The sequence below is a fragment of the Lithobates pipiens genome, unplaced genomic scaffold (assembly GCF_037356315.1).
Source record: "Lithobates pipiens isolate NorthernLeopardFrog02 unplaced genomic scaffold, aLitPip1_a1.2 Scaffold_3, whole genome shotgun sequence".
NCBI lineage: Eukaryota > Metazoa > Chordata > Amphibia > Anura > Ranidae > Lithobates > Lithobates pipiens.
This window is the reverse complement of record NW_027507790.1, coordinates 260,118,543-260,144,075: the sequence shown is the minus strand read 5'-3', so window position 1 is coordinate 260,144,075 and position 25,533 is coordinate 260,118,543. Positions and strand designations below refer to the sequence as shown.

General features: G+C 44.4%; 1 protein-coding gene across 2 annotated transcripts in view; it reads left to right on the top strand.

Moving 5' to 3' along the window:
* Positions 1 to 25,533, top strand: part of PIK3C3 (phosphatidylinositol 3-kinase catalytic subunit type 3) — a 352,843-nt gene that overhangs the window by 47,915 nt on the left and 279,395 nt on the right. For both annotated transcript variants that reach the window (XM_077463088.1, XM_077463087.1), the window contains one exon: positions 4,428 to 4,523. In XM_077463088.1, coding sequence (XP_077319214.1) covers positions 4,428 to 4,523 — 96 coding nt within the window. The remainder of the gene's footprint in view (positions 1 to 4,427; positions 4,524 to 25,533) is intronic.

The following is a 25,533-nucleotide window of genomic DNA, read 5'->3' as shown; positions in this document are numbered from 1 at the left end:
TGCAAAATATCTCAAGCTCTGTCAGATTGGATGGAGAGCGTCTGTGAACAGTAATTGTCAAGTCTTGCCACAGATTCTCAATTGGATTTAGGTCTGGACTTTGACTGGGTCATTCTAACACATGAATTTGCTTTGATCTAAACCATTCCATTGTAGCTCTGGCTGTATGTTGAGGGTTGTTGTCCTGCTGGAAGGTGAACCTCCACCCTGGTCTCAAGTCTTTTGCAGACTCTAACAGGTTTTCTTCTAAAGCCCCGTACACACGAGCGGACTTTTCAACATCCAAAGTCCGACGGAATGATTCCGTCAGACTATTCGATCGTGTGTGGGCTGCAACGGACTTTTGATTGGCAAAAGTCTGACGGACTTTAGAAAATGGAACATGCTTCAAATTTTTCCGACGGAACTCCGCCGGACCCAGTTCCTCCGAAAAATTCACTCGTGTGTATGCTATTCCAACGGACTAAAACCGACGCTAGGGCAGCTATTGGCTACTGGCTATGAACTTCCTTATTCGAGTCCAGTCGTACGTCATCACGTTCAAATCCGTCGGAGTTTGGTGTGATTGTGTGTGGCCAAGTCCGCTCAGTCGAAAAGTCCGTCAGAACTCTGTCGGAACTCCGGCAGAACTCCGGCAGAACTCCTTCGGATGTCTGTCGGACATAAGTCCTCTCGTGTGTACGGGGCTTAAGATTTCCCTGTATTTGGCTCCATCCATCTTCCCATCAACTCTGATCAGTTTCTCTGTCCCTGCTGAAGAAAAGCATCCCCACAACATGATGCTGCCACCACCATGTTTCACAGTGGGGTTGATGTGTTCAGGGTCATGTGCAGTCCACACATAGTTTTGCTTTTAAGCCAAAAAGTAAAATTTTGGTCTCATCTGACCAGAGCACCTTCTTCCACATGTTTGCTGTGTCCCCCACATGGCTTCTCACAAACTGCAAACAAGACTTCTTATGGCTTTTTTCAAACAATGTCTTTCTTCTTGTCACTCTTCCATAAAGGCCAGATTTGTGGAGTGCATGACTAATAGTTGTATTGTGGACAGATTCTCCCACCTGAGCTGTGGATCTCTGCAGCTCCTCCAGAGTTACCATGGATGTCTTGGCTGCTTCTCTGATCAATGTTCTCTTTGCCCGGCCTGTCAGTTTAGGTGGACGGCCATATCTTGGTAGGTTTGCAGTTGTGCCATACTCTTTCAGTTTTCCGATGATGGATTCCCTGACCACTATGGTGTGTTCCTTGGCCTTCATGATGCTGTTTGTTCATGAAGGTGCTCTGACCAGATGAGACCAAAATTGAGAACAAACCTCCGAGGGCTTCACAGAACAGCAGTATTTATACTGAGATTAAATTACACACAGGTGGACTCTATTTACTAATTAGTTGACTTCTGAAGGCAATTAGTTCCACTAGATTTTAGTTAGAGGTATCGGAGTAAGGCCGGGTTCACACTTGTACAAAAAACGCTCCGATTTTGGGGGGCTCATGTTGCATGACATGTGTAAATCAGTGGTTTCCCATGAGAGTTGTCTTAACTGGTCCGACACAAGTCGGTCCTACTTTGAAAAAGGTTCCTGCACTACTTTGATCCTACTTCAGCCCATTGACTATCATTGAAGTCGGATCAAAGTAGGATCCTTTGTCCTAACCATCCGACTTGTGACATCCAAAATGGTGATTGCGGCAGCAGTAAAGGGAATTTGTCACACTGGGATTGTTTTGATTGGTCAAAGGACAAGTCAGACTATCAGAAAGTTGGATCAAAGTAAGTATCCTGATCATTCAAGTCGGATGGATGTAAGACCAATGTAGGACTGATGGAAAGAGAAGGGTGAGTTAACATGGACTACTCCATAAAAAATGCCGTGTAATGTCATTGGTGATTAATGGACTATCTCGATACCCAGTAATTGAACACAAATTGGAAATAATTAAAATTCAATATATTAGAGAAGTATAAAAAAATATACATTTAAGGACTGATGTTGCAATACAAAGTAGGATGACAGTTGTATGATTGTTGTGTAGTATCAGTGTGAACCCGGCCTAAAGGGTGTAATACAAACGCACGCCACACTTTTCACATATTTATTTGTAAAAAAATTTTTACATTTATTTATAATTTTCCTTCCACTTCACAATTATGTGCTACTTTGTGTTGGTCTATCACATAAAATCCCAATAAAATACATTTACATTTTTGGTTGTAACATGACAGAATGTGGAAAATTTCAAGGGGTGTGAATACTTTTTCGAGGCGCTGTACATTGTGCAGACCCACTTCTAAGCGCAGAAGGTTTCTGTGTTTGTGCCTTTCGTAAAGAGGGTTAGACTTCCCAAATCTTCCCTGTCTTTACACATCACTGTGTGCGCAGATGTACGGAGGGACTTTCCCAGAACCCAAAGACTTATGTCGCGTACACACGACCGGACTTTCCGGCAGACTAGATCCAACGGTCTTCCTGACGGACTTTTGACGGAGTTCCGAACGAACGGACTTGACCACACATGAATGGACTAAAGTCCGTTCGAAAGTCCGTTCGAAAGTCCGTTCGAAAGTCCGTTCGAAAGTCCGTTCGAAAGTCCGTTCGAAAGTCCGTTCGAAAGTCCGTTCGAAAGTCCGTTCGAAAGTCCGTTCGAAAGTCCGTTCGAAAGTCCGTTCGAAAGTCCGTTCGAAAGTCCGTTCGAAAGTCCGTTCGAAAGTCCGTTCGAAAGTCCGTTCGAAAGTCCGTTCGAAAGTCCGTTCGAAAGTCCGTTCGAAAGTCCGTTCGAAAGTCCGTTCGAAAGTCCGTTCGAAAGTCCGTTCGAAAGTCCGTTCGAAAGTCCGTTCGAAAGTCCGTTCGAAAGTCCGTTCGTTTAGAACGTGATGATGTACGACGGGACTAGAAAAAGAAGTTAAATAGCCAGTAGCCAATAGCTGCCCTTGCGTCGTATTCAGTCCGTCGGACCAGTATACAGACAAACAGTTTTCATGATAGGAATTGAGTCTGTTGGACAGATTTGAAACATGTTCTATTTCTAGGTCCGTCTGAATTTTTAAAAGAAAAACAATCAGATTATCCCACACACGATCGGACTATCCGATGAAATGATTCCGTCTGACCTATTCTGTCGGAAAGTCCGGTCGTGTGTATGTGACATGAGAAGTACCTATCGGGCCATCTGTGCATGCTCCATAATGGCAGCGCCAGAAGATGGGACAGACTTAAGTTCCGCTTTAAGCAGAGATACATTTTTTACATTAAACCCTTTCATGTGATTACTATTATATATTTGTATGATCTAATGCCATTTTTACATTTCATGGGCTCCCTTTAATGGCTGTCTGTATGTGAGAGATGACAGGCAGCTAAATACACAGGTGAGTTATGTGTATAGGCAGGGCCGTCTTTATGGCAGGGCAAAAGGGGCAGCTGCCCTGGGCCCAGTGATTGTTGTGAGGCCCAAAGCAGCTGCCTCATACTTGCCAACTATCCTGGTTTAAATTCCCTTATCCTTTGAAATTTTAGTCCTGTGCTGTGTCCCGATATCTCAGTGTGAAATACTGGTATTAATGCTGCCCAGCTCTGCCTTATTGTTGTGTATAGGTGACTGACCTGCAGACCCTGTGTTTCCATGTAAATAACCGGCATTCATAAGTAAATAGCTGCGGCCAGCGCCATTGATATGTAAATAAAGGCGGCATTCATATGTAGTGCAGGAGATGATGCGCTGTAACCTCTAGCAACCAGTGAGCAGTAATACTGTAAAGTAACCTCTAGCAACTGATTAAGAAGCAGAAATCATTTGCTGTAACCACTAGCAACTAATCAGTGCCACTAGCAACTAATCAGTGAGCCGTAATGTGTGCTGTAACCTCTAGCGACTAAGTCAGTAAGCAGTAATGATATGCTGTAACCGCTGGCAACCAATCTCAATTGCTGCCTGATCTGATACATTAAACTGATTTTAAGTCTAGCTGCTATTTATTGCATGTCTTAGAGGAGGTGGAGAGTGAAATTACATGGGGGAGGGGGGGGGGCCCAAGAAAAATTTTGCCCAGGGTCCAATCAATATTAGCCCTGTGTATGGGAACTGTCTTATTTGCCAAAGGATTTTCTGTTGTGCGACACAGACCTCCCCTATCGGACAGCACAGCCAGATCTCTAGTGCAGCAGCAGCAGCACAGTTTTGTCAAGTACACACCCCCAGACTTCTGATTGGACAGAGAAGAAGCAGCAGACCCAAAGATACATTATGACAGCTCATTCTGTCCTCCTTTCCTGCCGACTTGTTCCCTGTTGTGTACTGCAGCTTAGCTGGCTCCTAGTACACAACATGCACCAAGGCAGCTGAAGATGTCCAGGGATTCATATTATTATTATTATTATTATTATTATTATTATTATTAATAATCTTTTTTTTTTTTTTTTTTCTTGCAGAGTGAAAAGCGTAGTTCCAACTTTATGTACCTGATGGTTGAATTTCCATGTGTGAAGAGCGATGACAAGGAGTATGGGATCGTTTACTATGAGAAGGTACTGTGTTTTTCGCGCTTGCTTTTTTTTTTTTTTTTTCCTGCAAAATATCTAGCTATGGTGAATGAACTGAATTTGCAAAATGCTGTGACCTGCAGCCCTACCAAGTGTGACTTTACCCAGGTCAAGTCCAGGTCAATTCTGACATTCCTCTTCTATAGGCAAAAATCTGGATTTTTTTTTTATTTGCTATAAAACGACTTAGAACTTAGAGCCTCTGCTTAAAAAAATGTGTGTGTGTGTATATTTAATATATATATACACACACACACACACACACATTATTGGCCCTAGCGAATAAGTTGGTGGGTATCGCATATTTTTATGTCATTTGATATTTGCGCAGTGATTTTACAACCAAACATTTTTGGGGGAAAAAAATTAACTTTAATGAATTATAATGTGCAAAAACACAATATAATACCCAGTTGTTTGGTAAAATATAGAAGATGATGTTACACCGAGTAAATAGATATCTAACATGTCACGCTTTAAAATTGAGTACGCCCGTGGAAGGGCAACAGACTGTGGTACCTAAAAATCCATAGGCGATGCTTTCAAAGCCTTTACAGGTTACCAGTTTAATGGCTTTCTTGCCACTCTTCCATAAAGGTCAGATTTGTGGAGAGCACGACTAATAGTGGACAGATTCTCCCACCTGAGCTGTGGATCTCTGCAGCTCCTCCTGAGTTCCCATGGGCCTCTTGGCTACTTCTCAGATTCATGCTCTCCTTGCCCGGCCGGTCAGTTTAGGTGGACGGCCATGTCTTGGTAGGTTTGCAGTTGTGCCATACTCTTTCCATTTTCAGGAGATGATGGATTGAACAGAGCTCTGTGAGATGTTCAAAGCTTGGGATATTTTTTTATAACCTAACCCTGCTTTTTAAACTTCTTTACAACTTTATCCCTGACCTGTCTGGTGTGTGCCTTGGCCTTCATGATGCTGTTTGTCCACTAAGGTTCTCTAACAAACTTCTGAAGGCTACATAGAACAGCTGTATTTATACTGAGATTAAATTACACACAGCTGGACTCTTATTTACTAATTAGGTGACTTCTGAAGGCAATTGGTTCCACTAGATCTTTGTTAGGAGTATCAGAGTAAAGGGGGCTGAATACAAATACACGTCACACTTTCAGATATAGTGGGGCAAAAAAGTATTTAGTCAGCCACCAATTGTGCAAGTTCTCCCACTTAAAAAGATGAGAGAGGCCTGTAATTGTCATCATAGGTATACCTCAACTATGAGAGACAAAATGTGGAAACAAATCCAGACAATCACATTGTCTGATTTTTGAAAGATTTTATTTGCAAATTATAGTGGAAAATCAGTATTTGGTCAATATCAAAAGTTCACCTCAATACTTAGATAGTTATATATCCTTTGTTGGCAATGACAGAGGTCAAACGTTTTCTGTAAGTCTTCACAAGGTTGTCACACACTGTTGCTGGTATGTTGGCCTCCATGTCCTCCATGCAGATCTCCTGTAGAGCAGTGATGTTTTGGGACTGTCGCTGGGCAACACGGACTTTCAACTTCCTCCAAATGTTTTCTATGGGGTTGAGATCTGGAGACTGGCGAGGCCACTCCAGGACCTTGAAATGCTTCTTACAAAGCCACTCCTTCCTTGCCCGGGCGGTATGTTTGAGATCATTGTTATGCTGAAAGACCCAGCCACATTTCATCTTCAATGCCCTTGCTGATGGGAGGTTTGCACTCAAAATCTCACAATACATGGCCCCATTCATTCTTTCATGTACACGGATCAGTCGTCCTGTTCCCTTTGCAGAGAAACAGCCCCAAAGCATGATGTTGCCACCCCCATGCTTCACAGTAGGTATGGTGTTCTTTGGTTGCTCAGCATTCTCTCTCCTCCAAACACGACAAGTTATTTTACTTTTACTTATTTTCCACCATAATTTGCAAATAAAATCTTTCAAAGATCAGACAGTGTGATTGTCTGGATTTGTTTCCACATTTTGTCTCTCATAGTTGAGGTATACCTATGATGACAATTACAGGCCTCTCTCATCCTTTTAAGTGGGAGAACTTGCACAATTGGTGGCTGACTAAATACTTTTTTGCTCTACTGTATTTATTTGTAAAAAAAAATGTAAAACACATTTATCATTTTCCTTCCACTTCACAATCCTGTGCCAGATTGTGTTGGTCTGTCACACAAAATCTCAATAAAATACATTTTACGTTTTTGGTTTTAGCATGACAAAGTGTGGAAAAATGTCAAGGGGTATGAATACTTTTTCAAGGCACTGTATAAGAGACAGGAGCATATCTGAGTCTGTGAGTCCTACGATGGTTAAAGTCCACTTCCTAGAACAGTGATGGTGAACCTTGGCACCCCAGATGTTTTGGAACTACATTTCCCATGATGCTCAACTACACTGCAGAGTGCATGAGCATCATGGGAAATGTAGTTCCAAAACATCTGGGGTGCCAAGGTTCACCATCACTGTCCTAGAAGGTCTATCATCCAATGGGGAAGGCATACATCACTTGGTGTGAGTCCAAAGGCGTCCTCCCCAGTAGCTACATAGGACGGGATCTCTCCTTTCTGCCGTTGGGTCTTGGCCAACGTTTTGCTCTCAGCACCCGCAAAGGTCATGTCTCTGCACTTTCTATTAAAGACATTTTCTCTCTACTTTCACTCGCTTTACTCGTAGAGAGACTAATCACAGCAATCGCAGATGTTTATATTATTATTATTATTATTATTCGGGATTTATATAGCGCCAACAGTTTGTGCAGCGCTTTACAACATGAGGGCAGACAGTACACGTACAATACAGATCAATACAGGAGGGACTAGAGGGCCCTGCTTGTTAAAGCTTACAATCTAGAAGATATATGTTTAGATCATGGTAGCACCAGCTAGTAGATATTAACCCCCCCCCCCTTTGGTTCCAAGGACAACAGTGCTAGACTCCTGGGCTGGTAAATATCTGCTTGTTAAAGGAGAGCAGCTACAGCATTTGTAGCTGCTGACTTTTAATAGCCCTTGGCAAAGTTCTTCTTCTTCTTCTTCTTCTTCTTCTTTAAATTCCACTAACTAAAGTTCTTTTATCTGTTTTTCAAAAAAATGATATAAAATTAATTTGGGTATAGTGTTGCATTACTGAGTAAGTCAGTCAAACTATCGGAGCACTGAAATATGTCCTGGTAATTAAAGGTGTATTCCAGACAAGCGATTAAGCCAATCCTGTTCACGTGTACTTTAGCGCAGCATTTCTCAACCTTTTTTCAATCACAGGACCATTTTATAACATGTTAAATCTTGGAGTCCTAAATGTAAAAAAAAAAAAAAAATGGAAATGTTACTTGTCATTGGTATACTTGAACACCTGAGCAACCACCTGATGAAATTAACTGCAAATCAGAGCTTCTCCCATCACATCAGAGGCTCCTCGTTACATCAGAGCTTCTCCTATCACATCAGAGTTTCCTCGTTACATCAGAGCTTCTCCCATCACATCATAGTCTCCTCATTACATCAGAGCTTCTCCCATCACATCATAGTCTCCTCATTACATCAGAGCTTCTCCCATCACATCATAGTCTCCTCATTACATCAGAGCTTCTCCCATCACATCATAGTCTCCTCATTACATCAGAGCTTCTCCCATCACATCATAGTCTCCTCATTACATCAGAGCTTCTCCCATCACATCATAGTCTCCTCATTACATCAGAGCTTCTCCCATCACATCATAGTCTCCTCATTACATCAGAGCTTCTCCCATCACATCATAGTCTCCTCATTACATCAGAGCTTCTCCCATCACATCATAGTCTCCTCATTACATCAGAGCTTCTACCATCACATCAGAGGCTCCTCATTACATCAGAGCTTCTCCCATCACATTAGAGGCTCCTCATTACATCAGAGCTTCTACCATCACATCAGAGGCTCCTCATTACATCAGAGCTTCTCCCATCACATTAGAGGCTCCTCATTACATCAGAGCTTCTACCATCACATCAGAGGCTCCTCATTACATCAGAGCTTCTCCCATCACATCAGAGTTTCCTCGTTACATCAGAGCTTCTCCCATCACATCAGAGGCTCCTCATTACATCAGAGCTTCTACCATCACATCAGAGGCTCCTCATTACATCAGAGCTTCTACCATCACATCAGAGGCTCCTCATTACATCAGAGCTTCTACCATCACATCAGAGGCTCCTCATTACATCAGAGCTTCTACCATCACATCATAGTCTCCTCATTACATCAGAGCTTCTCCCATCACATCATAGTCTCCTCATTACATCAGAGCTTCTACCATCACATCAGAGGCTCCTCATTACATCAGAGCTTCTCCCATCACATTAGAGGCTCCTCATTACATCAGAGCTTCTACCATCACATCAGAGGCTCCTCATTACATCAGAGCTTCTCCCATCACATTAGAGGCTCCTCATTACATCAGAGCTTCTACCATCACATCAAAGGCTCCTCATTACATCAGAGCTTCTCCCATCACATCAGAGTTTCCTCGTTACATCAGAGCTTCTCCCATCACATCAGAGGCTCCTCATTACATCAGAGCTTCTACCATCACATCAGAGGCTCCTCATTACATCAGAGCTTCTACCATCACATCAGAGGCTCCTCATTACATCAGAGCTTCTACCATCACATCAGAGGCTCCTCATTACATCAGAGCTTCTACCATCACATCATAGTCTCCTCATTACATCAGAGCTTCTACCATCACATAAGAGTCTCCTCATAGCCAGTGAGGCTGAAAAAAGACACAAGTACATCAAGTCTAACCTACAGTGCCTTGCGAAAGTATTCGGCCCCCTTGAACTTTTCAACCTTTTGCCACATTTCAGGCTTCAAACATAAAGATATAACATTTTAGTTTTTTGTGAAGAATCACCAACAAGTGGGACACAATTGTGAAGTGGAACGAAATCTATTGGATATTTGAAAGTTTTTTAGCAAATAAAAAACTGAAAAGTGGTGCGTGCAAAATTATTCGGCCCCTTTACTTTCAGTGCAGCCAACTCACTCCAGAAGTTCAGCGAGGATCTCTGAATGATCCAATGTTGTCCTAAATGACCGATGGTGATAAATAGAATCCACCTGTGTGTAATCAAGTCTCTGTATAAATGCACCTGCTCTGTGATAGTCTCAGGGTTCTGTTGAAAGCGCAGAGAGCATCATGAAGACCAAGGAACACACCAGGCAGGTCCGTAATACTGTTGTGGAGAAGTTTAAAGCCGGATTTGGATACAAAAAGATTTCCCAAGCTTTAAACATCCCAAGGAGCACTGTGCAAGCGATGATTTTGAAATGGAAGGAGTATCAGACCACTGCAAATCTACCAAGACCTGGCCGTCCCTCTAAACTTTCAGCTCAGACAAGGAGAAGACTGATCAGAGATGCAGCCAAGAGGCCCATGATCACTCTGGATGAACTGCAGAGAACTACAGCTGAGGTGGGAGAGCCTGTCCATAGGACAACAATCAGTCGTACACTGCACAAATCTGGCCTTTATGGAAGAGTGGCGAGAAGAAAGCCATTTCTCAAAGATATCCATAAAAAGTCTCCTCTAAAGTTTGCCACAGGCCACCTGGGAGACACACCAAACATGTGGAAGAAGGTGCTCTGGTCAGATGAAACCAAAATCAAACTTTTTGCCCACAATGCAAAACGATATGTTTGGCGTAAAAGCAACACAGCTCATCACCCTCAACACACCATCCCCACTGTCAAACATGGTGGTGGCAGCATCATGGTTTGGGCCTGCTTTTCTTCAGCAGGGACAGGGAAGATGGTTAAAATTGAGGGGAAGATGGATGCAGCCAAATACAGGACCATTCTGGATGAAAACCTGTTGAAGTCTGCAAAAGACCTGAAACTGGGACGGAGATTTATCTTCCAACAAGACAATGATCCCAAACATACAGCAAAATCTACAAAGGAATGGTTCACAAATAAACGTATCCAGGTGTTAGAATGGCCAAGTCAAAGTCCAGACCTGAATCCAATCGAGAATCTGTGGAAAGAGCTGAAAACTGCTGTTCACAAACGCTCTCCATCCAACCTCACTGAGCTCGAGCTGTTTTGCAAGGAAGAATGGGCAAGAATTTCAGTCTCTCGATGTGCAAAACTGATAGAGACATACCCCAAGCGACTTGCAGCTGTAATCGCAGCAAAAGGTGGCTCTACAAAGTATTAACGCAAGGGGGCCGAATAATTTTGCACGCCCCACTTTTCATTTTTTTTATTAGTTAAAAAAGTTTCAAAAATCCAATAGATTTCGTTCCACTTCACAATTGTGTCCCACTTGTTGGTGATTCTTCACAAAAAATAAAAATGTTATATCTTTATGTTTGAAGCCTGAAATGTGGCAAAAGGTTGAAAAGTTCAAGGGGGCTGAATACTTTCGCAAGGCACTGTATGTGTGTGATTATATGTCAGTATTACATTGTATATCTCTGTATGTTGTGGTCGTTCAGGTGGTTATCTAATAGTTTCTTGAAACTATCGATGCCCCCGCTGAGACCACCGCCTGTGGAAGGGAATTCCACATCCTTGCCGCTCTTACAGTAAAGAACCCTCTACGTAGTTTAAGGTTAAACCTCTTTTCTTCTAATTTTAATGAGTGGCCACGAGTCTTGTTAAACTCCCTTCTGCGAAAAGTTGTATCCCTATCGTGGGGTCACCAGTACGGTATTTGTATATTGAAATCATATCCCCTCTCAAACGTCTCTTCTCCAGAGAGAATAAGTTCAGTGCTCGCAACCTTTCCCCATAACTAATATCCTCCAGACCCTTTATTAGCTTTGTTGCCCTTCTTTGTACTCGCTCCATTTCCAGTACATCCTTCCTGAGGACTGGAGCCCAGAACTGGACAGTATACTCCAGGTGCGGCCGGACCAGAGTCTTGTAGAGCGGGAGAATTATCGTTTTATCTCTGGAGTTGATCAAATTTTTAATGCCAATATTCTGTTGGCTTTGTTAGCAGCAGCTTGGAAGTTTCCCCCTTCACACCATGAGTGCCTCCATCAAATCTGTGGCCTGCCAGTCATGAACCACCAATCCCCCCCCCCCCCAATCAATTGTCTCCTCTTCATCCCAGAACCCTGCCTTTTGGCTCCAGTAGGGCATCAGAAGGTAATGGATTGGGGAGGTCTGGATGAGGCAGACTTCTGTATTCTGAATACTGAAGGTGGCCCTACATACTGCCTACTCTGGATCACTTGAGGAAAGTGGAAGACTAGTGCTGGACCCTTAGGGTTAAACTGCTGGTATTGTCATCTTAATCATAGGGTATTGATGTTGGTGTACAGTAAATAATCTGGTTTGCGGGGTAGGTGGCATCTACACTCCAGAGGATCTCCACCGCCTCCTTGGGTTGTATCTGGACTTCTTCGCAGCGCTTCAACATCAATTCTCGTTACATTACTGTGAATCAGTGTTATACATGGGGAAAAGTGGAAAAAATACTGCGCTCTTAATCTAAAAAAATAAAAATTAAAAATAAAAAATCACCTAAATTTCTGAAGCTGCAGCTACTAAGATGTGATACACATTTTAAGTGGACTATTTCACTTTGGGCTTTGGGCACTTTGTCAATCTTTGTTTGTACAAGTGTTTAATTTACATTTTCACCTTGTCTGCTCACTGCCATACATTAGTATTATTTATTAATTCGAATAATTTATATTTATTCACTATTTAATTTATTAATTTGTGTAAGCCCTTTGTACACACAGTCAGACATAGTTGTCGGAAAATCTGATCGTTCAGAACGTGATTGTGTTATTTCGTTAGGACGGGACTACGTTCAGCCTAGTAGCCAATAACTTTGGTCTAGGAATTTGATCTGGGCATGCGTGGCACTTTGTCCGATTGGAATTCTCTACAAACGAATCGGACAAAGTCCGATCGGATCATATTGTCGGAAAATGTTATAGCCCAGCTTTAAAACTTTGTCGGTCGGATATTCCGACGGAAACAGTCCGATGGAGCCCACACACGGTCGGATTATCCGACAACACGGTCCGATCGGACATTTTCCGTCAGGATGTCCGACCGTGTGTACAAGGGCTAATATTTATCAATATTTTCTTTTTTCACCCTTAGGCTTGGCTCACACCAGACGCGGCACGACCTGCCGCGACCTCAGCGGCGACTTGCAAAACGACTTCTGTATAGAAGTCAATGCAAGTCGCCCGAGGTCGCCGCAAAAGTAGTACAGGAACCTTTTTTCTAAGTCGGAGCGACTCGAGTCGCTCCTATTAGAACGGTTCCGTAGTACAGAACGGGGGCGACTTGTCAGGTCGCGGCGCGGCAAGTCGTGCCGCGTCTGGTGTGAACCGAGCCTTATCGTTTAATGATATTTTTTAAGAGCATTTATGAATTCTGTGTAATATTTATTTATTGATATTTTTTTCCATATTTGGAAAAGTATTCACTTTTATTGATTACGGTGATGGTTTGTATGTTGCAGTAACATTAGCCATCTAAATACAGCTGGGTGGGAGCATTTAGACACATTTTTTGTAGTGTTATCCATGGCCATGGTGCGGGCGAGCTGGCCGCCATAATAACCACAGCAATGAATGACACCATGTGTTCCTGGCCCTAGAGGGTCAGTGGTGGGCAGGTTGCTGGTGGCCCCATGGCAACTCATGACGCTGATCTACGTGCTCACGACACCCACGGAGGAACTCGGACAGCACCCAGGTTGAGAAACCTTGTTTTAGCAAATTTTATATTGTTTTTTTTTTTTTTTTTATTAATGCCAACCCATTCTCTGACCTAGAACTGTTGTGTTCAGATGAAGTTTTGCTCCATAGCGATGATTTAACTTTGGGCTCCTTTTTTTTTGTTAATCTCTGGTTGTTGTCTGAATTTGAGAAAGTGCTGAAAGCTGGGAGTAAAATCTATTGCCGGCTGCTGGCAGGAGAGGCTCTCTTCTCATTTAATACTGTCATGCCAGACTCAAATATATTTCCCCCGGCTCTCTGGGGACATTGATAAGTGATGGCTTTTACATGTCTATGTGACTGCAATTGTGCTGCTCACCTTCCTAAACTTGGCACAAAAATTATCTGAAGTTTCTTTTTTTTTTTTTTTTTTCTTTTTTGTAATGGATGACTGTTTGTTTCTTCCAGAAAGTTGCCATGTATACTCGGGGGGCTCAGAGTCTGAGTTATTAGTCCAATGTTTACAGGGAAGTAAAACTGTCAGTCAGAGGAGATTGAAATGTGGGTTTATCTGGCATCCATTATTTACTAAAATCTGGTGCAGCCGTACAAGGTAGCCAATCCGCTTCTAACATCAGCTTAGCAGCTTGCCGACCACCCCGCCTACATATAGTGTGGGGCGGCTGCTACAGGCAGAATCACGTACCTGTACATGATCCTGCACTTCCTGGTCTGCAGCACGCACGTGTGCCGCCAATGTCCACCTCCCGCTGTGATTGGACACAGTGGGAGCCAATGAGCGGGTCCAGCAGACCGGATGTCCGTTGGGACCCGCCGATCATTCCCGATATAGGCAGACCGCCGCTTTGCCTATGTAAACAAGGCAGATTGCCGTTCTGTCAAAGAGGAAGACAGTTCTTGTGTTTTCTGCTAAGCAGGAACATGGATCTCTTTCTTCTAAAGCCTCATACACACGATCGGACTTTGTACAAACTTTCCCTTGGATTTTTGAACAAAGGGCGTCAGCCATGAACTTGTATTGCATACACACGGCAGGACTTTTTCAGCCAACTTTCACCAAATCACGTGGTTTTTCTGCTCTTTACCGCCACCTTTGGTCAACTTCTGTATTGTTGTCTGATCTTTTGCATTGGTTCTGAGCATGCGTGTTTGTACTTTGCACAAAAGTCCTATGCACATCGGATCAGACTTTCTTCCATTGGACTTTTGTTGCTGGAAAGTTTGCCTGCTCGCACAGCCAACAAAAGTCAGATGAAAACCAAAAAAGTTTGTCCGATGGAGCGTACACATGGTTGGATGTTGCCTTAAAACAGCTAATTTGCATGTTTTTTTGTCAAAAAGTCTGATTGTATGTACGTGCCTTAACAGTAGCAAGCACTCCTTAGGGAAACATTTTAACCCTTTGATTGCCCCTGACATGAACCCCTTCCCAGCCAGTGTGATTAGTACAGTGACAGTGCATTTTTTTTTTTTTTTTTTTTTTTTTTTTTTTTAAGCACTGATTACTGTATTGGTGTCAGTGGTCCCCAAAAAGTATCACTTGGTGTCAAATTTGTCCGCCGCAATGTCACAGTCCCAATAGAAGTCGCTCATCTCAGCCCTTACTAGTAAAAAAAAGATAGATTGACAAGGAAATTTATAGGCAACTCCTATCCTCATATTGATTAGTGGTTCCAAATTAGTAATAACTACTGCAGTGGGGAACAGACACAAAGATACACTCCGCATCTTTCCAAATAACTGTTCTGCTTTATTATGACGCAATTTAAGTTTTTTTTATACACATGATTACGTAGGTATCACATTAATATTACAATTGTACTTTTATGGTAACAAGGGGCGTAACATAGGCAGGCTTATTCTAATCAGAACTCGAAAGAATGCAATATATACTGAAAACATTATTAGTGCCGTGTGCACAGTGAGGGCATTGTGCAATACATATAAAATAGAATACAATTATATACAGAACCTACAAATTTCCTTTACAGGATAAATAAAAATTCCATAAAAATATACCATAGTTTGTAGACAATATAACATTTGTGCAAGCCAATCAATATACACTTATTGTAATTTATTTATTTTACCATAAATATGTAGCAGAATACATAATGGCCTAAACTGATGAAGACTTTTTTTTTCTTTTCTTTTTTTTTTCTTTTCTTTTTTTTCTTTTTTAAATAATGCAGTGCCCTATCACAAAAAATGGCCTAGTCAGGAAGGGGGGTAAACCTTCTAGAGCTCAGTGGTTAAAGTATCACTAAATCCACATCATAAAAAAAACTCAATAAATGGTGTATTACATGCTGTTCATACTCACTCAGTCACTCTGAGATTTGTTTTCTGTATTCTGCAAAAACCCTGGTTGATCCTGCTGCTCTCTATCTCCCCCTTCTGTCCATGTCCCCAATTCAGCTAGGGATTTTGCTGAGCAGTGTTGGCAGCTGCTGCACATGCTCAGTTTCCTGAGAGTTTCTATGCTGAGCTTTTCCTCCCGATCACATCTGAGCAGCCCATGTGACTATAGAGTCTCGCATGTGGGTGTATACACAGTGATTGGCAGCCCACTCCCCTCACCCTCCTCCATGCCCACTAACCAGCTAAACACAATGGGGGCAGGATATTGCATGTAGATTAATGGAGGCTTCACTTCCCTCTTATTCTAAGGAGAGGCTTGACACAGCCTGTGACTGTCAGAAATCCGCCCACACCATTCTATTATTAAAAGTAATAAAGATTTGATTTTGAATATATATTTGTATGATGATTTATAACAGTTTATTGATATTAATTATTTTTACTTTTTATTCCAAAGGCTATTTTTTTTTTTTTTATTCTTAACATGTGACCAGCAGCAGAGTACTAGAAGCTCCTCCTGCCACTGTTTCCCTGCAGACAGGCTGGGGGAGTGTTGGGTCATGTGACAGCTGTATATTGATTAGGAAAAGGGTACTTGGATGATGTTTTTTGTTTTTATAGAATTGCAGTGCCACCATCCACATACAGAAATAGAAGGGGCAATATAAATTAAAGAGTGTGTTTTTTAGCATCACTTTAAGCTTTGATAGTAAAACCTGGAAGTTGGTTTCTGTACAAAGCGGGAGCAGATTTTGCACTCTGCAGTTCTAGAAAAGGAACCCCGTAGTTTATTTTTACTATTCAATGCAAGTAATGTGTAGGTAACACTTCCAAGTATTTATTACCTCTCACAGAGATCTCAGTACTCCTCCTGACACATCACCCGTTTTTCTCTCTGGTAGAATGGCACCATCTTTGCTCAGGTATCCCCCAGACTAGGGGTCTCCACATTTTCTAAACCAAGGGCCAGTTTACTGTCCTTTTTAGACTTTGACGGGGCCAGATTGTGGCCAGTGGGAATAGAAAATGCCTCGACATCAATGGGAGTAAACTATTCCCCATCATTGGCGTCGGTGGGAGTAATAGTGCTCCATCATTGGTGTTAGTGGGAAGAATAATGCCCCTTCATTGGTGTCAGTTGGAGAAATAGTGCCCCATCATTTAGGGTCAGTGGGAGGAATAGTGCCCCATCATTGGTGTCAGTGGGAGGAATAGTGCCCCATTATTGGTGTCAGTGGGAGGAATAGTGCCCCATCATTTAGGGTCAATGGGAGGCATAGTGCCCCATTATTTAGGGTCAATGGGAGGCATAGTGCCCCATCATTGGTGTCATTGGGAGGAATAGTGCCCCATCATTGGTGTCATTAGGAGGAATAGTGCCCCATTATTTAGGGTCAGTGGGAGGAATAGTGCCCCATCGTTGGTGTCAGTGGGAGGAATAGTGTCCCATCATTGGTGTCAGTGGGAGGAATAGTGTCCCATCATTTAGGGTCAGTGGGAGGAATAGTGCCCCATCATTTAGGGTCAGTGGGAGGAATAGTGCCCCATCATTTAGGGTCAGTGGGAGGAATAGTGCCCCATCATTGGTGTCAGTGGGAGGAATAGTGTCCCATCATTTAGGGTCAGTGGGAAGAATAGTGCTACATCATTGGTGTCAGTGGGAGGAATAGTGCCCCATCATTTAGGGTCAGTGGGAGGGATAGTGCCACATCATTGGTGTCAGTGGGAGGAATAGTGTCTCATCATTTGTGTCAGTGGGAGGAATAGTGTTCCATCATTTAGGGTCAGTGGAAGGAATAATGTCCCATCATTTAGGGTCAGTGGGAGGGATAGTGCCACATCATTGGTGTCAGTGGGAGGAATAGTGTTCCATCATTTAGGGTCAGTGGAAGGAATAATGTCCCATCATTTAGGGTCAGTGGGAGGGATAGTGCCACATCATTGGTGTCAGTGGGAGGAATAGTATCCCATCATTTAGGGTCAGTGGGAGGAATACAGTCCCATCATTGGTGTCAGTGGGAGGAATAGTGTCCCATCATTTAGGGTCAGTGGGAGGAATAGTGCCACATCATTTGTTTTAGTGGGAGGAATAGTGCGCCTTCATTGGTATCAGTTGGAGGAATAGTGTCCCATCATTGGTGTTAGTGTGAGGAATCATGCCCCTTCATTCGTGTCAGTTGGAGAAATAGTGCCCCATCATTTAGGGTCAGTGGGAGGAATAGTGCCCCATCATTGGGGTCAGTGGGAGGAATAGTGCCCCATCATTTAGGGTCAATGGGAGGAATAGTGCCACATCATTTGTTTTAGTGGGAGGAATAGTGCGCCTTCATTGGTATCAGTTGGAGAAATGGTGCCCCATCGTTAGTTTCAGTGGGAGGAATAGTGTCCCATTGGAAGGAATGCTTCCTCCTGCCCACAGAAGACTGATGACATCAGTTTATTTGTATATTGGGACATGTCAGGAAAAGCTCTCTTGACCAGTGGTGGAACTACCAGGGTTGGGCCTTTATGGTTTCTTGAATCGGGGCTCTGAAGGTTCTAGTTATGCTTCTGCACCTGACCTAACCTAACTCTTATGACCGTGCAGATTTGGATTTGACATGCGAGATATGTACTTTTAACATGTAAGTTGTTATAAAAAATGTAATCAACTATTTGTCCATTGTTACATTTAGATGGCACTTCCCCGTCTTTCTCTAGTGGGTTCACACAGGAGCGGTGCGGGAAACTGTATTTTGGACAGGAATCGCACACATTCCTGTTCAAGTCGCATGCGATCCTTTCCAGTGCAATTTGAGCCCATTTATTTTGTATTGGCTCAAGCTGCACTGTAAAGGTGTCAGTACCTAGTATCAGCGAGTACTTGATGGAAAGTATCGGTAGTCATACTCTCCAGTAAAAAAAAAAATGCTATTGGTGCAACCCTAATTTTCAGTCTTTCTTTATTATGATCGTCTTACTTTTATCCAGGATCTCTTCCAAGACTGCTCCTTACTTCTCTGAGTCCTCTAAAACAACCACTTTGTCTCCAGCACATGGCTGAGTTCAGGTCCTTTCTTCTTTCCCCCTATTTCTGGCCAACATCACTTCCTGTTGCATGAGCTTCATGAACCAGTCAAACAAGTTCATTAGCATATGAATAGGTAAACCTACATTTTTCGAAAAACAATACATAATAACCAAAATGCAACATTCCATCATTGTGCTATAACAAGAATTGCTAAAATAGCCATAGCAACACAATAAGACCTTACAGAGATTCGCCAAGTTGATGCTGGATTGCCCAGGCGCATTGATTGCAGGTGAGGACGGTGTTTAACACTGACTGCGGGTCCTGCTCTGTCTGAAAAATATCTCCGTTCAGGGCCACCTGGAATATCTTATTAATATTGGCCAGAGAGAAAATGCCCCGTCTGACCCCCAGCCTAGTCCTCCCTGCATTGAGGTTATGTGGGCACTATAGATGGAGTTTGGCGTACGGCTCGGCACACATCTCTTATCAGCTTGTACTTGCGGTTCTCTATTGATCTACACAACATTACTCTGTAGAGAATTAGATGACGGCTTTGTTCTACTGCCAGAACAAGACAGATTTATTACTCTGAGCCCTGTGCTTTATCCTTCCTATTTAATGTTAAAGGAAATCTGTCATAGGAGAAATCAGTTGGATGTCGTGGGCTGATCCCTTCTAAAATAATAATAATAATAATGCTGATCTGCTGGCAACAAACATTTCCAAGGCACCGATGTGTGAAAAGTACCAAAAAGTTCTGGCTTTTCTGCATACTTCTCTCTCTCTGGGCCAGTGATTCACACTCTGTATACAGTGCCTACAAGTAGTATTCAACCCCCTGCAGATTTAGCAGGTTTACACATTCGGAATTAACTTTGGCATTGTGACATTTGGACTGTAGATCAGCCTGGAAGTGTGAAATGCACTGCAGCAAAAAAGAATGTTATTTCTTTGTTTAATTTTTTTTTTTAAATAGTGAAAAGTTTATTCAGAGGGTAAATTATTATTCAACCCCTCAATTCAACAGAATTCTGTTTGGTTCCCCTAAAGTATTAAGAAGTAGTTCAGGCACAAAGAACAATGAGCTTCACATGTTTGGATTAATTATCTGTTTTTCCAGCCTTTTCTGACTATTTAAGACCCTCCCCAAACTTGTGAACAGCACTCATACATGGTCAACATGGGAAAGACAAAGGAGCATTCCAAGGCCATCAGAGACAAGATCGTGGAGGGTCACAAGGCTGGCAAGGGGTACAAAACCCTTTCCAAGGAGTTGGGCCTACCTGTCTCCACTGTTGGGAGCATCATCCGGAAGTGGAAGGCTTATGGAACTACTGTTAGCCTTCCACAGGCTGGACAGCCTTTGAAAGTTTCCTCCCGTGCCGAGGCCAGGCTTGTCCGAAGAGTCAAGGCTAACCCAAGGACAACAAGGAAGGAGCTCCGGGAAGATCTCATGGCAGTGGGGACATTGGTTTCAGTCAATACCATAAGTAACGTACTCCACCGCAATGGTCTCCGTTCCAGACGAGCCCGTAAGGTACCTTTACTTTCAAAGCGTCATGTCAAGGCTCGTCTACAGTTTGCTCATGATCACTTGGAGGACTCTGAGACAGACTGGTTCAAGGTTCTCTGGTCTGATGAGATCGAGATCTTTGGTGCCAACCACACACGTGACGTTTGGAGACTGGATGGCACTGCATACGACCCAAAGAATACCATCCCTACAGTCAAGCATGGTGGTGGCAGCATCATGCTGTGGGGCTGCTTCTCAGCCAAGGGGCCTGGCCATCTGGTCCGCATCCATGGGAAGATGGATAGCACGGCCTACCTGGAGATTTTGGCCAAGAACCTCCGCTCCTCCATCAAGGACCTTAAGACGGGTCGTCATTTCATCTTCCAACAAGACAACGACCCAAAGCACACAGCCAAGAAAACCAAGGCCTGGTTCAAGAGGGAAAAAATCAAGGTGTTGCAGTGGCCTAGTTAGTCTCCTGACCTTAACCCAATTGAAAACTTGTGGAAGGAGCTCAAGATTAAAGTCCACATGAGACACCCAAAGAACCTAGATAACTTGGAGAAGATCTGCATGGAGGAGTGGGCCAAGATAACTCCAGAGACCTGTGCCGGCCTTATCGGGTCTTATAAAAGACGATTATTAGCTGTAATTGCAAACAAGGGTTATTCCACAAAATATTAAACCTAGGGGTTGAATAATAATTGACCCACACTTTTATGTTTAAAATTTATTAAAATTTAACTGAGCAACATAACTTTTTGGTTTGTAAGATTTATGCATCTGTTAATAAATCCTGCTCTTGTTTAAAGTTTAAAGGCTCTAACTTATTTGCATCTTATCAAACCTGCTAAATCTGCAGGGGGTTGAATACTACTTGTAGTCACTTTATGTAAACCCGAACAATGAAACGCTCTTACTTGCTCCCTTTGGGTCTGATAAATACAATACTGAAAGTGTTGTTTGTTATATCTGTGCAAAAATATCTGATGTTAATGTTTAAAATTCAGAGCTGTCCTGTGCACACTTCCTGTGTCATCTCAAGGGATTTAATTAGCCCAAAAAGTTCTTATCGTGTAGTTACAGAATGCTTAGTATTTGTTATGGAGACTAACAGAGTGGGGGAGTTTTGAGTTGTTTAGCAAAAGACAACTGGGCAGGGCTGACACCGCTTGGTCGCTTAAGCCAAAATGTATTCTGCTACATGTTTTTGGTAAAAAAAATGAAAAAAAATGCCGTTAAGTGTATAATAATTGGCTCGTGTGATCACGGACAGATATGCGCAGATGATCACAAAAAATGTGTGCAGATGAACATTGAGACATGTGATTTTAGTATTACATATGTGGGGGACAGGTGTTTTTACTGTGTAGGGACATTTATTTTGGGGACACTGTGTATCTTTTCATGTGACAACACTGAAGAAATGACACTTTGCTACAATGTAAAGTAGTGAGTGTACAGCTTGTATAACAGTGTACATTAGCTGTCCCCTCAAAATAACTCAACACACAGCCATTAATTACTAAGCTGCTGGCAATAAAAGTGAGTACACCCCTAAGTGAAAATGTCCAAATTGGGCCCAAAGTGTCAATATTGTGTGGCCACCATTATTTTCCAGCACTGCCTTAACCCTCTCGGGCATGGAGTTCACCAGAGCTTCACAGGTTGGCACTGGAGTCCTCTTTTCTCCTCCATGATGACATCACAGAGCTGGGGGATGTTAGAGACCTTGTGCTCCTCCCCCTTCCGTTTGAGGATGCCCCACAGATGCTCAATAGGGTTCAGGTCTGGAGATATGCTTGGCCAGTCCATCACCTTTAGCTTCTTTAGCAAGGCAGTGGTCATCTTAGAGGTGTGTTTTTGGTCGTTATGTTGGAATACTGCCCTGTGGCCCAGTCTCTGAAGGGAGGGATCAGGCTCTGCTTCAGTACATCACAGTACATGTTGGCATTCATGGTTCCTTCAATGAACTGTAGTTCCCCAGTGCCGGTGTCCTGGTGAGAACTGTCCCCCATCGGATAGTGTCCACCCTATACTGCGCTTGTGCAGTACGGAGGACAAAGGAGATGCCGAAAGTCTCCAAAGATGAACGACACCTGCGCACTTAATAGTACATTCTGCCCTGAGTCCAGGTTCAAGCCCCACCATCCAAGTGGACATAGAGTTAGAATAAATGCAGAGTAAAGCGAGGTCATGCCCGAAGCGTGGTGAGCCCGCAAGGGGCCCTGTGACAAAGTGCTTTTTTTCAACATTGGGAGCGTGTGGCAGAATGTACTATTACATGCGCAGGCGCAGTTCATCTTCTGAGACTTTCAGCGTCTCCTTTGTCCTCTGTACTGCGCAAGCGATGCACCTGCACAGTATAGGGCGGACACTATCCGATGAGGGGGGAAACTTCTCAGCAGAACACAGGCAGTACTCATGCAGCCCCAGACCATGACACTCCCCCCACCATGCTTGACTGCAGGCAAGACACACTTGTCTTTGTACTCCTCACCTGGTTGCCTCCACACATGCTTCACACCATCTGAACCAAATAAGTTTATCTTGGTCTCATCAGACCACAGGACATGGCTCCAGTAATCCATGTCCTTAGTCTGCTTGTCTTCAGCAAACTGTGAACTCATTTGCAAATTACAAAGGCTTCTTAGAATGGGCAGCAGAAGGGAAGGGTGGACATGCTCTGTTTGCCCCTCTCTCCTCTCACAGTCCTGAGTGTCAGCGTATGCTCCAGCAGAGCCGTAAACTGTCAGATATAAATAACAGAGCTAAGTTTAGGAGATGTCATGCACCTACTTGATTGTAAACCCGTTTTAGGCTATCCAAAAAAAACAAAAAACGTGCAAGATAAAAGCATAATGAGCTAATATCCTATGTTCACAGCATGGCAGGCACGCATCGGACTGCCCCTTCCCAACACTGCCTGTCTTATTCACACAAGATGTGAAGCGCGACCTGTGACAGACCTAGCTGGGGCAGAGGCTTTTGGAAAGGATTGAATGCTGACCTCTCGCCTTCTTATTATGGGCCCTGGATTTTAAGGAAACAATACTCTTTCCGAGGTGAATGAGAAATCCAGTCTGATCTGTACTAATCGGACCCAATCTTGTACATATGTATATGTTGTATATTGTCTCATTTTGTTGTGTACTCTTTGCTGTGATCGTTTGGGGTGTGGCTGTATTCCATTGTTCTATTGTGTCTGTCTGCCTTGGATATTATGGGATGTTTATCTCTATGAAGGGGAGTTTCCTCCAATAGCTCTCCCTGCTGATAAGACTGCTTACTGATGAGAAGTTGAACACACTTGACCTGTGTGTCTATTGTCATTGGACAGTTTACCCCGCCCTGTTTTCCAAGGGTGGGGGAAAGAGTCTCGGAGTTATTTTATCTGTGTGTCCATGTGTGATAATAATAAATCAGTTTGTTGTTTGCCACTCTACACTGGTGCTGTCTGGTGACTGGGTGGGCTAAAGGGTCTTGGATCGCGTGGTACCGGACAGAGGAAGCATTTACAGCAGACATCTTGAGTACCGGGGTCCATCATGTGGCCGCTCTGGACAAAGGGTGGGACTTTTTAAGTTAAGAGGGTGATTGGTTGCTACGCAGTGGGGCATTCTCAGCAATCAATCACTCACCTTTAATGTGAAAAGTCCCGCCGGTTGTCCAGGGCTGCTGTGCTTTCCGACTTGTGGGAATAACATAGGGCTCTGTGGGGAGGGGGGAGTGCTGTGTATGACAGGAGTCTACTATTGGGGGGGTCTGTGATGGGTCAGTCTGTGATGGGGGAGGGTGGGCTGTGATGGGTCAGTCTGTGATGGGGGGGGGGCTGTGATGGGGGAGGGGGGTCTTTGATGGGTCAGTCTGTGATGGGGGGGGGGGGCTGTGAAGGGTCAGTCTGTGATGGGGGGGGGCTGTCAAGAGTTAGTCTGTGATAGGGTGGGGGGCTGTGATGGGTCGGTCTGTGATGGGGGGGGGGGGGCTGTGAAGAGTCAGTCTGTGATTGGGGGGGGGGCTGTGATGAGGGAGAGGGGCTGTGATGAGTCAGACTGTGATGGGGTCAGTCTGTGATGGGGGGGGGGGGGGCCTGTGAAGGGTCAGTCTGTGATGGGGGGGGGAGGGCTGTGAAGAGTCAGTCTGTGATAGGGGGGCTGTGATGGGTCAGTCTGTGATGGGGGGGGGGCTGTGAAGGGTCAGTCAGTGATGGGGGGGGGGGGGCTGTGATGGGTCAGTCTGTGATGGGGGGGCTGTGATGGGTCAGTCTGTGATGGGGAGGCTGTGAAGGGTCAGTCTGTGATGGGGGGGGGAGGCTGTGAAGGGTCAGTCTGTGATGGGGGGGGGGGGGGGGAGGCTGTGAAGGGTCAATCTGTGATGGGGGGAGGCTGTGAAGGGTCAATCTGTGATGGGGGGAGGCTGTGAAGGGTCAGTCTGTGATGGGGGGGGCTGTGAAGGGTCAGTCTGTGATGGGGGGGAGGCTGTGAAGGGTCAGTCTGTGATGGGGGGAGGCTGTGAAGGGTCAGTCTGTGATGGGGGGGGGGGGGGCTGTGAAGGGTCAGTCTGTGATGGGGGGGGGGGCTGTGAAGGGTCAGTCTGTGATGGGGGGGGGAGGCTGTGAAGGGTCAATCTGTGATGGGGGGAGGCTGTGAAGGGTCAGTCTGTGATGGGGGGGGGGGGCTGTGAAGGGTCAGTCTGTGATGGGGGGGAGGCTGTGAAGGGTCAGTCTGTGATGGGGGGAGGCTGTGAAGGGTCAGTCTGTGATGGGGGGGGGGGCTGTGAAGGGTCAGTCTGTGATGGGGGGGCTGTGAAGGGTCAGTCTGTGATGGGTCAATCTGTGATGGGGGGGGAGGCTGTGAAGAGTCAGTCTGTGATGGGGGGAGGCTGTGAAGGGTCAGTCTGTGATGGGGGGAGGCTGTGAAGGGTCAATCTGTGATGGGGGGCTGTGATGGGTCTGTCTGTGATGGCGGGGGGGTGTGATGGGTCCGTCTGTGATGGGGGTTGGGGGGGCAGTGTTGGGTCAGTCTGTGATGGGGGGTGTGATGGGTCAGTCTGTGATGGGGGGGCTGTGATGGGGGTTGGGGGGGCTGTGTTGGGTCAGTCTGTGATGGGGGGGTGTGATGGGTCAGTCTGTGATGGGGGTTGGGGGGGCTGTGTTGGGTCAGTCTACGGGGGGATCTGTGATTGGGGGGGGGGTCTGTGATACGCACAGTAGGCTGCGATGTGGAGGATTTCATGCGGAGTCATAGCACTAATATGACACTTGGACCTCCGCTGGAAGAACATTTTTGTGACCGGACCCCCGTGAATTTGAATTCACCACCCCTGACTTTTCACATATATAAAAAAATACAATTGTGCTCAGTTGGAATGTTCTGTATGATGGGATGAATCGCCTCCCTGCTGTAGAAGTGGGTA